The 16,350-nt window shown below is 36.4% G+C and overlaps 1 protein-coding gene across 3 annotated transcripts in view; it reads right to left on the reverse strand.

The window, feature by feature from the left end:
- BTAF1 (B-TFIID TATA-box binding protein associated factor 1) overlaps positions 1-16,350 on the reverse strand; it is a 105,633-nt gene that overhangs the window by 46,065 nt on the left and 43,218 nt on the right. For all 3 annotated transcript variants that reach the window (XM_010381313.2, XM_010381315.2, XM_030940653.1), the window contains exons 14-18: positions 15,207-15,327; positions 3,545-3,649; positions 2,306-2,455; positions 1,867-2,009; positions 1,330-1,504 (exon numbers count right to left, since the gene is read on the reverse strand). In XM_010381313.2, the coding sequence (XP_010379615.1) occupies positions 1,330-1,504; positions 1,867-2,009; positions 2,306-2,455; positions 3,545-3,649; positions 15,207-15,327 (694 nt within the window). The remainder of the gene's footprint in view (positions 1-1,329; positions 1,505-1,866; positions 2,010-2,305; positions 2,456-3,544; positions 3,650-15,206; positions 15,328-16,350) is intronic.

The following is a 16,350-nucleotide window of genomic DNA, read 5'->3' on the forward strand; positions in this document are numbered from 1 at the left end:
ACTTCTCCAAACAACAGTTAGTTGCACAGAAAAAAGGGTATTACACCCAAATTATTGTAAAATGTTAACATGAATGACTACAGAACATGCATATGGAACTATTACAATTTCATTCTCTATCTATCCAAAGTTTACGTGTATATATATCACAGATTTTAAACTATATTACTGTAAAAAAAAAATCAGTCAGAAAAGATCATCTATCATGCACTAATTTAAAATGTTATTTAAAAACTCATTATTAGATAACAGTTGAACCCTAAGCTTCACATGCCATACTGTAAAAGTGGATACAAAATTTAAAAGCTACTTACCTGCCCCCAAATTTAACCAACCCTTCCCACTCTCTCTGGTTGTTTTCTGCCCCAAACCGAGGGGAAATGGCCTCAGTGGTGAGCCATGAGGGGTTCTGTGGGATCTGGGTGATCAGCCTGGGCTTCACAGAGTAAGTCCATGAAGCTCTGTGAGTGTCCAGAAACCGAACTGTCAACACTTGCTGCTGAGTCTGAGAGGCACAAAAACATAGCATCACTGCCTCTCCAGCACACCAACTCCTGCCTAAAAACAGATGAGCTTTGCTTCTTTCCAGAGGCCAAGCAGGGGTGTCAGTTGCAATGGAGCATGGCTCAATTACTTTTAGATATAGCTTTGACAAACTGCTAAGAGGCAGTAACAAGTAACTCTCACAGCAAGTGCAGACAGTTAAATTTCCAGAATTCCAGTCAATGGAATAAACAAAGCCAGTAGAAAGTTTCTTTGATTTACAGAAGTATGTCTTATACAAAATCACACATCTCCCTACAAGTTAAAGGCTAAAGAGGCTGGAAGGGAATGGTTTATTTGGAAACATGAAGATTTTGGTTTAAATACAGAGATGTTATTCTTCCTGTGACCAAAAATTCTGCCTTTGCTACTACCCACACAAACAGATCTCTAATACTCAAAGCCTCATCCTTTGTAGTTTTCAGTGATACCTGAGAGATATACAAAGGAATGGATGACCAATAGTTTCTGGACTACTTTCACATATACACAGTTTTTAATAGGGACATTTCTTAACAGACTGTTCAGTCAAGAGCAAATATTAAGTATGAGCATAACTAGTAGTTGGAGGTATGAGTAGGCATTCTAAGACAGAAGTCCAGAGTTAAAAGTAAATGGGAGAGAAATAATGTTCAATATAATTTGGACACTTTTCTATAACTCTTGGATTTTGATACATCGAAAATTTTCACTTTTCTGTTGTAAATTATAATGTAAATAATCCTAACAGCTCATGGAAACTGCTTTACTTAATTTGTGTTTCTTACTTTTGGGGCAAAATCTTACCTTTTGTAAAGCAGCCCATTCACAGATTACCAAAGCTACACTAATCCTTTGTAAAGCAGACTTGGAGTTCAAATGGAAGAGTAGTAACTGGCCCAGGGATTCAGCAGGTTTAATTTCTTGAGTTATCACATTTACACCTGGATCACAAATACAGCAACACAGTGCTCCTAACAACCTAAGAGGGAGAAAAAGGAAGTTACTATAAGAAATTACTTGAAGTAAAGTTTCCCCATACGTCGGGAAATTACTTCAATTTCCTATAATTACTTGAAGTAAAATTTGGCTTTTTGAAGCCATAACTTTTCCCACAGAAGATACAATGACTATCCTGTCTTCATAAGAAGATAAAAATCCTATTTTTAAAGTTTCAAAATAATTAGAAGTATTTACTTACTCTAATTTTTCCTTAGGCTATAATTAGTGTGATGAAGAAAGGAAGTATTGATGGAGACAGCAGAAGAATCTTTTGTTGGTTAAATAACCCCTGAAGGCCAGACTTGTAAATGTATGACCACCTGGCACTTAATGTACACTCACTTAGCTGCCATCATTCTGGCCCGCATAACCACAAAATCCCTGGTGGCCGGGTCTTCCATGATGGTTTCGGCACCTGCAATATACTCCTGAAGTACTTCTTTACTCTGGCTTTGGCCTTGGCGCACCTTACCACCTGTTTTTTCCTACAGAAGGAGGGGAAAAAAGAAAAACAATAAAGATTAATCGTTGAAACTAAATAGGCAACAACAAAAATATGATCTTTTTAAAATAATCCCAGTAAAATACAGTTCTTTTCACAAAGTTTTAATGGATAAACATTACTATTCATTTTGTCAGGGTCCTAATAAAATAATGGTTTCTCCTTACTTATGTTAATTAAATCACACTTAGAACAAGGCAATACAGACTTTTTAATACGGTTACTGCATTAATAATTAGATGATGAACACACAAATACATTATGTGCTTCTACACTTACCTTGGCTCTAGCTTTTACTTCTAGCAACATATTTAAATCGATAGGTAAATGAGAAGGCTGCATCATCAAGCAAAGCCAAGCACCCATCCATGGGCAAGCAGCTGCTACCACATACTGAACTGAAGCCTTACTCAACAGTTCCATCCAAACCTGCAGTGTAAAAGGGGGACATGAAAGTGAATTTTTTCTAATAAAAATAATAAACTCGAACACTTATCTTTAGGAATACTGAGGTTTTTTTAAGTAGGAAATAGCACAGAGATTGATTTAGAAATTCAATATAGAGGCTTATTTTTGAAATAGAGTACTGTTTTCTAATAGGTTTGTACACTAAAAAAAAAAAAAAGTAATACAAAGGAAAGTTTTTTTAAAAAAGAACGTAATTCTCTTTTTTAAAAAAACATGCCCATAAAAGTACTATAGAATTGTCAAAATCTCAGTAAGTCACTGAAATAAATCCTTTGCATATATCATAGGACTCAATATTAATGCAGTCCTATATCCAACACACACTTAAAAATAGCTCCTAATATTCTTTGCTAAACTCAGAGGTGGTAATAACCTAGTATAAATTTAAAACAGTATAAGTCTTGATTCATGATCTTACTTAATAAGGATAAGGTACCTTTCCTGATGCCTAACATTTAATGGGCTAGGACTAGCCTATGGAAAGATCACCACTGTAAATCCAAGGTTGTTAACAATGAGTCACTTTAGAGGCCAACAAGTCAAGAGTAATTTAACAGATTATAAAGGTACAAAAGTACCATTTCCCCCCCATAAATGCTATTAAATATATCAAATGGCTCCTCCTCTAATGATTCTAACACATATGTTCACTCTTTCTAAGTAGGGAAAAAGTACAAGTTTCAACAATAATTAGACTCATATTACCAATTGATCCCAAAAGGTACTTTGCAGAATCTATAAGCATGCTGATAAACAACAAGATGAGGGCCAGAAAAAAGCAATCTTTTCCTCATTTCATTTTCTGTATTGGGGTTATCAGAAAGTGCTTAAAACACGCATGTAAGTCACATGATAAGAGAAAGAAGCATGGCCAATCAAAACGATTACATGCTACATGTAAGAAGCCTAGTTCTTTGTCTCATCTTGCAGATCTCTAGACTTTTCAAATCTCCAAGAGATATGAATGACCAACAGAACAGCAATTATGAAAAATTTTAAAAACCTACAAAAGTTACTAGGAAAAGGAATACAAACACATTTGCTGTGTACCTTGTGAATAAGGTCCAGAATTTCCTGACTGCTTTCCAAAACACAGAACTGAAAAATGTGTCGGAGCATATCAGGCAGTATAGGTATAAGCCAAGACGAAGAGTTCTGAAAACAAAAACAGAATTAAAAGCTGTAGCACATAATTCTTGGATGTTAGCTTACCTGAAGAAATGTATGTCAAATAACAGAAGTACTACCATGAAAAGATTGCATGGTTTCATTAAAAAGGCTAAACAAGTGATAAACTTTGACAAGATTTTGAGGCAACAAACACCTTATTTACTATACCAATGGTCTGAAGAAATAACAGCATATAATCACTGAGAAGCTGGAAAAAGTTTGATTATCATTAATAACAATTTTGCCTCAAAGTTGAAATCATCCTCCATATGGAACCATCCTCTAACCAGCAACATCTCTCTGGTTATATCATACATCACTGCTTTGTCAAGAAAATCTGTAAAATACTCAGGTTACTGCTCTTGTGCCAGATGATCAGAGTTTAAGTTCTATGTGCTCACCAATAATCCAAGTAATGAATTATACTATAATATCCACCCTAGAAACTTCTACTTGGAGTTCACTACAAAATTAAGGTAAAGGTTCTTCATCTATTTTGGGTCAGGGACCCTTTAAAACTCTGATGAAAACTATGTACACTGTGTTATCAGAAAAACATATAATTACAAACAATATTTTCCTTCCAAGGTTCAGGGATCTCCTAAAGCCTGGGTTAAGAACCTCAATTTAAGGAATTTCCTAACAATTCAAAGGCCCACCCAAATCAAGCAACCAAATAGTGCTTAACTAAGTATCTAATGTGTGTCTAGAATTCCCAGAATAAGGAATTCCAAACTGTCTATTGCTATTCAAACAATTATAAGCTCACTGGATAAAAATGTCCATCAGAGAAATTCTACTAACTAGCTCAAAGTACCTATCAGTATCCTGCCCTCCACATGACTTTTTTAAAGCACTAAATACAGTGTCTCTATGAGAAATTTGGAAATTTTAACTGAAATTGCAGAAATCCACAAGTTCTAGGGATAATAAATGCTTTTTAACTTAGAAAGCTACCTATAATTTGTAGCCAATGGAAAACTAATGACAAAGGTAGGATCAGGGTTTTATGTTCTCAACATGGTCTGAAACAAGTTTTAAAAAGGCCACATGACTCCTCAAAGAGGTAAAAACAGAACTGCCATTTGACCTAGCAATCTCTTTACTGGGTGTATATCCAAAGGAATATAAATCATTCTATCATAAAGACACATGCATGAATATGTTCATTGGAACACTATTCACAAGAGCAAAGATATGCAATCAACCTAAATGTCCATCAACAGTAGTCTGGATAAAGAAAATGTGGTACACATACACCATAGAATACTATGCAGCCTTAAAAAAGAACAAGATCATGTTCTTTGCAGGAACATGGATGGAGCAGGAGGCCATTATCCTTAGCAAACTAACACAAGAACAGAGAAGTACATATTCTCACTTTAAGTGTGAGCTAGCTGACAAGAACACATGGACACAAAGAGAGGAACAAAAGACACTGGGGTCTACTTGAGGGTGGGAAGGAGGAAAGGATCAGAAAAAATAACTATTGGTTATTAAGCTTAGTACCTAAGTGGCAAAATAATCTTACAACAAACACCCATGACATAAGTTTACCTATATAACAAACCCATACATGTACCCATGAACCTAAAATGAAAGTTAAAAAAAAAAAATAAGCCATAAGTCATCGACTGGAGAAGCATTCTCACTACTTCGCTATGTCTTAACTCTACTTTTCATTGAAAGGGAAAGGGAAGCTGGGAGGAAAAAAGTTCTTTTCTCATTGGAGAGAATTAGGGACAATCTTAACAGAATTAGGAAAGCTATTAATAGCAATAAGCAAATAATTTGGTGTTATTCTTCCATAATGTCTCTTCTCATTTTCCCCCAACATATTTACCAACTCTCTTCCCTGACCCTCAACCCCAACAATGGCAATCCAAGCAGTTGCCTGTAGGTCCCCAAAAGTTACATCTATACAGGAAGATTTTCCCCCTATATTTATGACCAATACATGTGATATAAACTGTAGTTGTCTTCTCAGGCTACAAACATTGTTACTCTACTAAATTCTACTTTATAATTATTAAAAACAACCAGAGAAGGAAAGGATACAAGGGTAGAACACAGGATTTTTAGGGCAGTTAAACTATTCTGTGTGATACTGTAATTGTGGATACATGACATCATGTTTGTCAAGCCAATAGAATGTATACTACTGAGAGTGAACCCTAATGTAAATTACGGACTTTGGTTGATAATAATGTGTCAATGTAGGTTCACTGATTGTAACACATTAGTACTAGTCTAGTATGGGATACTGATGGTGGCGGAGGCAGTGTTGAGGACGAGGGATGGGATATATGGAAACTGTACTGTTCTCTTCAATTTTGCTCTGAAACTAAACTGCTCTGAAAAATAAAGTCTAGGCAAATAAGTATACTCAAAGATGGCCCACATCATATGTTGCCAGGAACATACAAATTAAAACAATGATGAGATACCACTTTATACCTGTTAGCATGGCCAAAATCCAGAACACTGACAACAACAAAAGCTGGCCAGGATATGAATCAACAGGAACTCTCACTCATCGCTGGTAGGAATTGCAAAATGGGGCAGCTATTTTGGAAGGTTCTCACAAAAATTAAAAATACTCTTAACATCCAGCAAGTGTGCTTTCTGATAGTACCCAAAGGAGGCAAAAAAGTCCACACAAAAACCTGCACAAGATGTTTATAGCAGCTTTATTCACAACTGCCAAAACTTGGAAGCAAGCAAGATGTCTTCAGTAGATCAATGGATAAACAAACTGGTACAACCAGACAACGGAGTATTATTCACTAAAAAGAAAAGGAACGATCAAGTCATGAAAAGACACAGAGAAATCTTAAATGCATATTACTAAGTGAAAGAAGTCAATCTGAAAAGGCTCCATACTGTATGATTTCAACTACATGACATTCTGGAAAAGGCAAAACTAAGGAAATGGTATTTCTTCCTCTGATCTGCCTTCCTGAGACTCGGAATAAGGAGAGTTGACGACAAACAGAAATAGGACTAATGGACGTTTCACTGTACCTGAAAATGAAGGTAAAACTTCTAACCATCTATACCCCCCTTCCATTTTGCCCTCCACCAAACCAACTTCCTGTCACTTACTAATTTAGTGCCATCCTGCTCTCTTCTGCCTCCAGAGTTATACATACTATTCCTTCCTCTGACTCTTACCCTTATTTTCCCCTAGCTAAATTCCACTTACCCTTTGGGTTTCAGCTTAAACTTCACTTCTAACATGATGCCTTCCCTGTCTATCACCCATCTCACTTAGGATCCAATAGTGTCTTCTACCTCCCATATCAGATAGTTACCTCATTAAGTTATTCTTGTTTAGTTATCTGTCTTCTCCTGTCTGTCTAGTTTCCTATTTTAAGCACTACAGGAGAGCAAAAGGCCTTGCCTCTTACCACTATCTAGAAAATTGTTCAAGCACATAGCAGGCACTTAAATAGTTGTTGAAATCCATCCTGGCCACTGGAAATGATCCAAAGTCGTATAATATAAGAAATGTTTTCTCAGCATTTTGTACAGGGTCTTAAAAAGAAACACGTATTTGATCTTCATCCCCAGCTCCTGGCACAGAGCTCCTAAAACCCAAAGAACTTCCTGAGTGACAGGGATTATTCATAATAACCATAGTTTAGTTTGTGTTAATGAAATGACTCTTGGTAGGCCCCAAGATAGCTTCAGAAAGGGGGCTGGTTGCCAGAGGAACTAACTATGTGATTAGAGGGCTAGAAATTTCAGCCTGCCTTCTGCTCCCCACCTCCAGAGCTGGAGGGGTTGGAGATTAAGTTAATCACCTCACTAATGGTTAATAATTCAATCAATCAGGACTACATAATACAGTCTCCATAAAACCCCTAAATTTATGGGTTTATTGGTTGGTGAGTGCACAGAGGTGCTGAGGGTGGCATGCCTAAAGAAGGCATGGAAGCTCCAAGCACCTCATCCCCATACCTTGCCTTGTGCATCTCCTTCCATCTGGCTGTTCCTAAGTTGTGTCCTTTATAGTAAACTGGCAATTGTAATTACCAGTTTAACAGCCTTTCTGAGTTCTGTGAAGCATTCTAACAAGTTATCAAACCTGAGGACAGGGTCAGGGGAATCCAGTTTACAGATAGTAGGTAAGAAGTATGGAAGGCCCAACACTTGCAACTGGTATCTGTTGTGTGACTGAGCCCTCTAACTTGTGGGAGCTGACACTAATTCCAGGTAGACTGTCAGAACTGAACTGAATTGTATGATACCCAGCTGGCATCCAGGGAGTTGGATAATTGGTTGGTGTAAGGAAGAAAACCCGCAGATTTGGTGTTAGGAATGTTGTATTGTAAAAATGGCTCAGCAACAGATCCCTAACTGGCAGATATGGCATGTCAGGTGGGATAAGATCTTGTCTGTACCCTTTTGTTACGATCCCTCTTTTATCTTCCCACAAAATGGGTACACTCAGAAAAAAAGGAGCAATCTGAGCATTACCACAAACACCTGATTCTTGCCTGCAGGCCAATTCATCATGTCTACCAGCATATCAAATGTTCTCAGACTGCAGGGAAGACGATCAGGAGAGAACCTATAACTTGGTGATGAATCACACTGAATTCTTTCACTAATTTTACTAATTTGCTCTGAAACCCTATTTTGATCCACAGTCAAAGGAAAAGAAAATTTCCATATTTAGACAGTTTATAACGCCTTGTTCTATTCATTTCTCCAACCAACATTTATTGAAGATCAGCTAAATATTTCAACTTTGCTCTCTCCTTTTCATATTTTTATAAAATCTGGCAATACCCAATTATGCTAGCATTCTCTAAGGCCAAAGTCTTAGTTGAGGCTCTTTGTTTCCTACTTATTTGTGTATGTTAAATTTTCTAACATTCTAAACTATGCTTCAGATTCCAATCCAATCTCACGTATATCTTCATGTAATAACTAAACTTGCCCTTCAAACAAAAGTTAATGTACTGGTAACTGAAATTTTGGAATGACTCACAAAGTGACTGAGATGCAATGGAATGGAAAAGTTGACCCAGTCAGTAAAGAAGGCAAAATAGGAGATTCATGTCTAGGAGTTTGTCTGGCAACAACAGTTACCAGTTATCAACACAAGTTAATCTGGATATTTCAGTAGTTCACTGATAGACATATATATTAATAGGTATACTCAGCACATACAAATACACTGGCTAAAGAGACAATATAGAAAGGACAAACAAATGGTAAAGTCTTTCACTTTGATTACCAAGCTGCAAAAAAAGTTAAACCTTGATTGTAAATCATTATGAAATAAAACTAGTTTTTTGTGTTTATTTGTTTTTGAGACAGAGTTTCACTCTGTCACCTAGGCTGGAGTGCAGTGGCATGATCTCTCGGCTCATTGCAACCTCTGCCTCCTGGGTTCAAGCGATTCTCCTGTCTCAGCCTCCCAAATAGCTGGGATTACAGGCACCCACCACAACTCTCGGTTAATTTTTGTATTTTTAGTAGAGACAGGGTTTCATCATGTTGGCCAGGCTGGTCTCAAACTCCTGACCTCAAGTGATGTGCCTGCACTGGTCTCCCAAAATGCTGGGATTACAGGAGTGAGCCACTGTGCCCGGCCATGGTTTTTCTTAAGAGCTGCTATTTCATGCTCCCCAGGAAGCCAAGCTTGCCAATTCTTTCACATGTTAACATCACAGAAGAAGGCAGACGGATTAAACAATATATTTTCACAAATGCTATGGTATGCCACAGGGAAGTATAAAGGAAATAACATTTCAGAGACAACTGTATCAACTGTGGTTCTATTTAAGGACATTTTAGAGATGTGCATGCCAGCACACATACTTAATAATGGATACCTTTTAAAAATAAGGACATCTCCCTTATAAAATCTACTGATTTTAGAAAGCAAAACAAAACCAAAAAATTACTAAAGATAACCAGGATAATTTCAAGGAAACAAAAGCATCAATCTTTACAAGGCAGTGATACACTGAGCTATAGCCAAGTCTGATCTTGAATAGTTGCTTAAGAATTATTGAGGTATAGCTTGAGAAGTTAGAAACTGAAACCAGGAAACAGCTACTAGTAATTCAGGTGAGTTTTCTTTTCTCACTTTTTAGTTAAAACAACTCCATATTCAGAAGTGGGAAAGAAATTAGACACATAATTATTTTGTCCCCATATAAAATTTAGTAAAAGCTGAACACCAGAATAAGATCTGAAACTGAAGTGAGCTATTTATATGAGCTTGGGAAAGTTTCTTAATCTTTATCAGTTCTCTCATCTGCAAAACAGAAAGGACAGTAGCCACCTCACATAAACTGCTTAGCACAGTTCCTAGCATAAAGTAAGCCCTCAATAGTTTAGATTATTATTACCACAATTAAACATCATTCCTATACCCCAGAATAAGAATGCTCAGAATGAATGTACTAATTATTGTTTTAGTATCTGTACTGTTATTTATACTTGTATAGCATTAACATTTTCAAAGCACTTTCATATACATTATCTCACTTGATCCATGTAACTCTGAGAGAGGCTAGAGATAATCACCAGAGAGGGTTAGATAAATCTGACCAAGGTCATAAATTAGCAAATGATAGAGCCAAAGTTAGAACTCAGATCCTGTCTATTTAAGGGATCTTTTAATTATACCATTGAAGGGGTTAACAACAGTGATAAAAAGCTCTATTTAACTGCTCTTTACATTATGATTGCTTTCATAAAGGATTGCTGACTAATTAGGAATACTTAACACCACCAAGAAATCAAAGGCAAGGAAGCAGCTCAGAAAAAGGAACACAAATTAAAAGTGAGAGTAGATTTTTATTACCACGACAGGTCAATGATCTTTTATTCAAATTCCTTGGAGCCAGATGTGTTTTGAAACTCAGAAATTTTTCAAATTTTAGAATAATGAATTACATACAGTGTATATTATATAATATCTCCAATAGAATACCGGCAGCACCTAAACAAAATATATTAATATTTCTGCAGCAAAATGTGTGAATAGGCACATTAAGTGGGATACAGACTAAGCAGTTTCTCTTCAGAATGGTCAGGTTTTGCCACCAAATTAGTAGTTTTATAAATTGACCCAACTCATGAAAACCTTTGGCTTTCAAAGTTGCAGGAAAGGAATCATGGAACTGCACTACAAAAAGAGTTTGCACATAGCTATAAATTAATCAGTAAGTAACTTTCAGGCAATTTGTGGAGAGGAATATAGTAACAGATAAAAGCATCAGAGATGGTTTATTCGTACAGCTTTTCAGAAAGCAAATAATGTTGCTGGGAATCACAAGATTAACAATAAAAATTAAATGAGCTTTCACTGCATAATAATGACTTTAAACAATGATTTAGATAAAATGAGTTATAGAAGTTGGACATGCTTTGTGGCACTAGAGATTTGATCTGTCTCATGAAAGAAAAGGTACAGGGAGGAAGAAAGGGAGCTAAAATTTAGGAAGGTGAGAGTGCGAGGGAGTGGGAGCAGGGGACAAGGAGCCATGTCCAAAGATACTTTGATCAAATGAACATGATTACACTTAGGATACAGGAGTGGATTTAGAAAATGTCCTTGACTCCAGAGTACATATTAGGAAATATTAGGGGGAAATGTTGACCAGAGCCAACTATTAGAAGACCGAGAAAGACAGGAATTTAATCCTAGTATAGTGTTAGGCAATTACAAATTACTAACCAGTTTGTGAGTAACTGAGGCTATGGTCCCCCAAATCCTTCTGAAACTTAAATTCTTTCCTTTTAGAAATACTATGACCGTGTAGAAACGAAAATTCCAAACTTTAAAGGAGCATACTGGAGAAAGGATGATAATTTTTATGAATACATAGAAGGGAAAAGTAGGTAAATTAGAAGATAGGATTATAACTTAATTTTAATTTTTTATTACAAAAACTTGAAACAAGACAAAATTATAAGAAATGTCAATTATGGATTGTGTAAACATAAATGAATGTTGTTTCATAAAATTCCCTGCACTTTTCTCTACTAAAAAAAAAAATCCCAAAATTTAAAAGAAGGAAATAGATGGTAGTATTAAGAAAAGCTTCCTAAAAGGTTTGGCTTTGGGCTGGGCACGGTGGCTCATGCCTGTAATCCCAGCACTTTGGGAGGCCAATGCAGGTGGATCACCTGAGGTCAGGAGTTCAAGACTAGCCTGACCAACATGGCGAAACCCTGTCTCTACTAAAAACACAAAAATTAGCTGGGCATGGTGGCACATGTTGTCCAAGTTGGTCTCGAACTCCTGGCCTCAACTGATTCGCCCGCCTCAGCCTCCCAAAGTGCTGGGATCACAGGCCTGAGCCACCGTGCCAGGCCCAACAGTGATTTATAACAATCTTGGGATCTTATTTATAGTAAAAATTTTAGAACAAGGGAGGAGGCATTACAAGATTAACAAAAGTTGAGAAATCACAATTGATAGCAGAGGAGATAAAAATTAGGCAAATGCAACCGAAAAAAAACAGTTCAATTACTGCAAGCAGTGACTCATGTATCTCAATATTCCCACAATATGCTATAATAAACAGTATAAAAACTAATAACCAACAAATAATATTGGTGACTGAGTCACCAAAAAAGTTAGCTTATGTTCAATATACTTTAAAAGGATGATCTACTGTGGTAGTCATTTTAATAGTTAACTATCTTTTTGTGGCAAAAAGGATATTTCAGTTATTTGAAAATTTCATTTATACAGAACACCTTATTTTCTAGTAATGTAAAGTTGGTATTACTAAATAAATAATAAAGTCACAAGTCAAAAATAGCCTGCAGGTGGCTTGATCACCTAACAAGGAATAAAGGGGCTTTAAAAAACAATATGAGGCCGGGCGCGGTGGCTCAAGCCTGTAATCCCAGCACTTTGGGAAGCCGAGACGGGCGGATCACGAGGTCAGGAGATCGAGACCATCCTGGCTAACACGGTGAAACCCCGTCTCTACTAAAAAATAGAAAAAACTAGCCGGGCGAGGTGGCGGGCACTTGTAGTCCCAGCTACTTGGGAGGCTGAGGCAGGAGAATGGTGTAAACCCGGGAGGCGGAGCTTGCAGTGAGCTGAGATCCGGCCACTGCACTCCAGCCTGGGGGACACAGCAAGACTCCGTCTCAAAAAAAAAAAAAAAAAAAAAGAAACTGTATCTAAAATATACAAAGAACTCTTAAAATTCAACAATAAGAAAACAACCCAGTATTAAAATAAGCAAAAAACTATTTTTCTTTTTTTTTTCTTTCATTAGCCAGGCATGGTGGTGCGTGCCTATAGTCTCAGCTACTCAGGAGGCTGAAATGGGAAGATCACTTGAGCCCATGAGTTCAGGGTTGCAGTAAGCTATGATCATGCCCATGTAACAGTGTGAGATCTTATCTCAAAAATACAATAAAATAAATAAAAATAGGCAAAATCTGAACAGATACCTCACCAAAGATGAGAGACAGATGGTGAATAAACATATGAAAAGATGCTCAACATCATGTGTCACTAGGAAACTGCAAATTAAAACAACAATGAAATACTACTACACTTACTAGAATGGCTAAAACGCAAAACACTGACAAAAAATGCTGGGCAGAATGCGAAACAATAGGAACCCTCACTCATTGCTGGTAGAAATACAAAATGGTACAGTCACTTTGGAAGAGACTTGGCAGTTTCTTATAAAAATCAACATACTCTTACCACACAATTCAGCAGATATGCTCCTTGGTATTTACCCAAGTGAGTTGCAAACTTAATGCCTACATAAGAATCTGCACATGAATGTTTATAACAGTTTTATTCATAATTGTCAAAAACTGAAGCAATTAAGATGTCCTTAGAAGGCAAATGAATAAACTGGTACAGACAATGCAGTATCATTCCATGATAAAAAGAAATGGGCTACCATGACATGAAAAGACATGGAGGAACCTTAATTTCATATTGCTAAGTGAAAGAAGCCAATTCGAAAAGGCAGCATACTATATGATCCCACTATGTGATATTGTGGAAAAGACAAAATTAAGGAGACAGTAAGAAAGATCAGTGGCTGCTAAGGGTTCAGGCACAGGGAAGGAAGGATGAATAGGTGGAACACAGGGGATTTTGGGGATAGCAAAACTACTCTGTATGATACTGTAATGGTGGGTACATATCATTATTGCACATGTGTAAATGTACAATATATACAAAATGTACAGAAGAATGAATGAACCCTACTGTGAAGTGTGGACTTTAATGTATCAATATTGGCTCATCAGTTTTAATAAGTGTACCACACTAATGCAAGATGTTAACAATAAGGGGAAGTATGTGTGGGTAGTAGGAGGGATAAAAGGGTATACGGGAATTTTCTGTACTTTTCCTTCATTTTTTCTGTAAATCTAAAACTGCTATTAAAAATAAAGTCCATATATACAAAAAGAACCACATGAAGAGAAAAAATTTGGTAACTTCAAAAGGTCTATATAAAATGAATTTAAAAATTCACAAACATTTAGGCAAAAATCATAAAATTAAAGCAAAAATGAAATGAAAATTAAGAACAACCCATGCCAGCTGTCATATCAGCTCATGCTTGACCAACTGAGAACTAACTGTAAAACAGACCTGACAATTGTTCTCAGAGATTTGGATTAGACAAAACCAAAAGGATAATGCAAAACAAAATTTACAGATGTTTATTTACAGAAGTTCAACACAGTATCATGCTGCACATTAAAGCAAGTCTACACAAAATGTTCCTAATTCACATGAGAATCCGCGGTTAGTGAACACAAAAAAGGCACTTATTCACTACTTAGTCACTATTTTTAAAAAATGATTGGCTCAAACCGTAGTACCTCTTAACAGCATGCTAGAAAACTGAACTTCTTATTGATAGTTCCCTAAATCTAGGTATTTTGTTTGACCTATAAGGCTATTTTTAAAATGGTAATGTGAAGCCTTTTATCAACAGGGTAAGGACTCCTAAGCTCACCACAGGCTCCATTTACACACGGATATTATCTGAATGATCTCTGTAGACATTTCAATGTGACTCCTGAAGAAGTACACTATCCTTGAAAATAGCATGCTCTTAAGATTGAAAAAGCTTTAAATAAAGGTAAGATCCTGGGAATTCCATGGTAATTCTTTAAGAGTTGTACTATAGAGCTTCAAATGCAGCCTTCTAACCTGGGCCATGGGTTCTGTCAACCACTCAACTGTCAGCCACACAGACAAAGAGCATGCAAAGACTATATAACAGGTCTCTGACAGGGAGAGACTATTCAATCATTCATTCATTCAACAAACATTTACTCAGGACTTCCTATGTGTTAAGCATGATTTCAAGGGCTGACAAAACAACCTAGAACAAAATATTAAAATATTTCTGCTCTTACAGTGATTACATTCATCTACATGGTTACCATACCACTAGGCCCAACATTGTACTGATCTTTGGATATACAGCAAGGGTAAGATAATGATCAGGTTTATTTTATAAAATTAATTTATATAAGTTTCAAGATTGCTATAGTTATCAGTTCTTACCTGGTCCTGTGTTGATAATAACGTAAACAGAGTTTCCAATGCTGCTCTTCGAACTGATGATATAGTGTGATGCAAAAAAGGCCAGACACGTGGAACTAAAACTGTGAGTGACTGTTGAATACTAATAAAGAAGACACAAATTAATCTTACTTACTCTAAGTTGAAACTCTGTAGATACATTATCTAAATATTCTCATGGGATCTAGTGATGCTGACATCATGTGACTTTTTTGATGAATAAATTCTTAAAAGATAATACCATTTTCATATGAACATTCTTGTAACAATGTCATTCACAACTGTTATTGCAGGACCAGAAGAGCCAGAGCAAATGCAGTCAAAAAGAAGGGTGGAAATACTAACATCAGGTTCTTCTATGGCACTAATGCCATGAGTCACCTTTATCAAGTTAGGACTTTCCAATGTAATTGCTCTTAGGAAAATGGGACATGTATCCTAGCTGGTAGTCAGCCTACATGATCAGGACTGCTAATCCTAACTTCTTTCCCAAGGCTAACCCCAATGGGTAGATACACAAAATTTCCATCTCCCTTTGGGGCCATCTCTGTCACATATCAAATGAGCAAGTGGTGGTAGGGCAGCAACTTTGAAATTTATTATCCTGGTGTAGCATTACTAAGTTAGGAAAACTCAAATTTCTTCCTTCTCATAGATTTAAGTTTTAAATGGGGAAGCAAACAAAGCCAAGTCTAGACTAACTTGGGCCATAGGATTCCTGTCACATTCATGAGTCATTTGTAAAAATTACCTAGAACTAGGAAATAATTCATAAGCAGCATTTGAAATATATGGCTCCATAGGAAAAAAACATGAACAAAAAATAATATGCCACTGTAACTATTTGGTCTTTTGTGGTTCCTCCCAGGAGGCCTATCTTTTAACACTATTTTCATTACTTGCAGGTTTGTATGAACACTACTTCTTGTATTTTATTTTCATATTTGGCAAATTTATTTATAAAATTCTAACTTAAACACAGGTACACACAGACATAAAAAAGACACAAAATACATAAAAGCATTATAACACAGTCTTGTTAAGTGTCTAACTGCTCATGCTCCAAATAACATGCTACATTTCTTCTTACATAAGCTAGAAGAAAGTATCTGCCAATTATCACAAT

The sequence above is a fragment of the Rhinopithecus roxellana genome, chromosome 11 (genome assembly GCF_007565055.1).
Source record: "Rhinopithecus roxellana isolate Shanxi Qingling chromosome 11, ASM756505v1, whole genome shotgun sequence".
Taxonomy (NCBI): Eukaryota; Metazoa; Chordata; class Mammalia; order Primates; family Cercopithecidae; genus Rhinopithecus; species Rhinopithecus roxellana.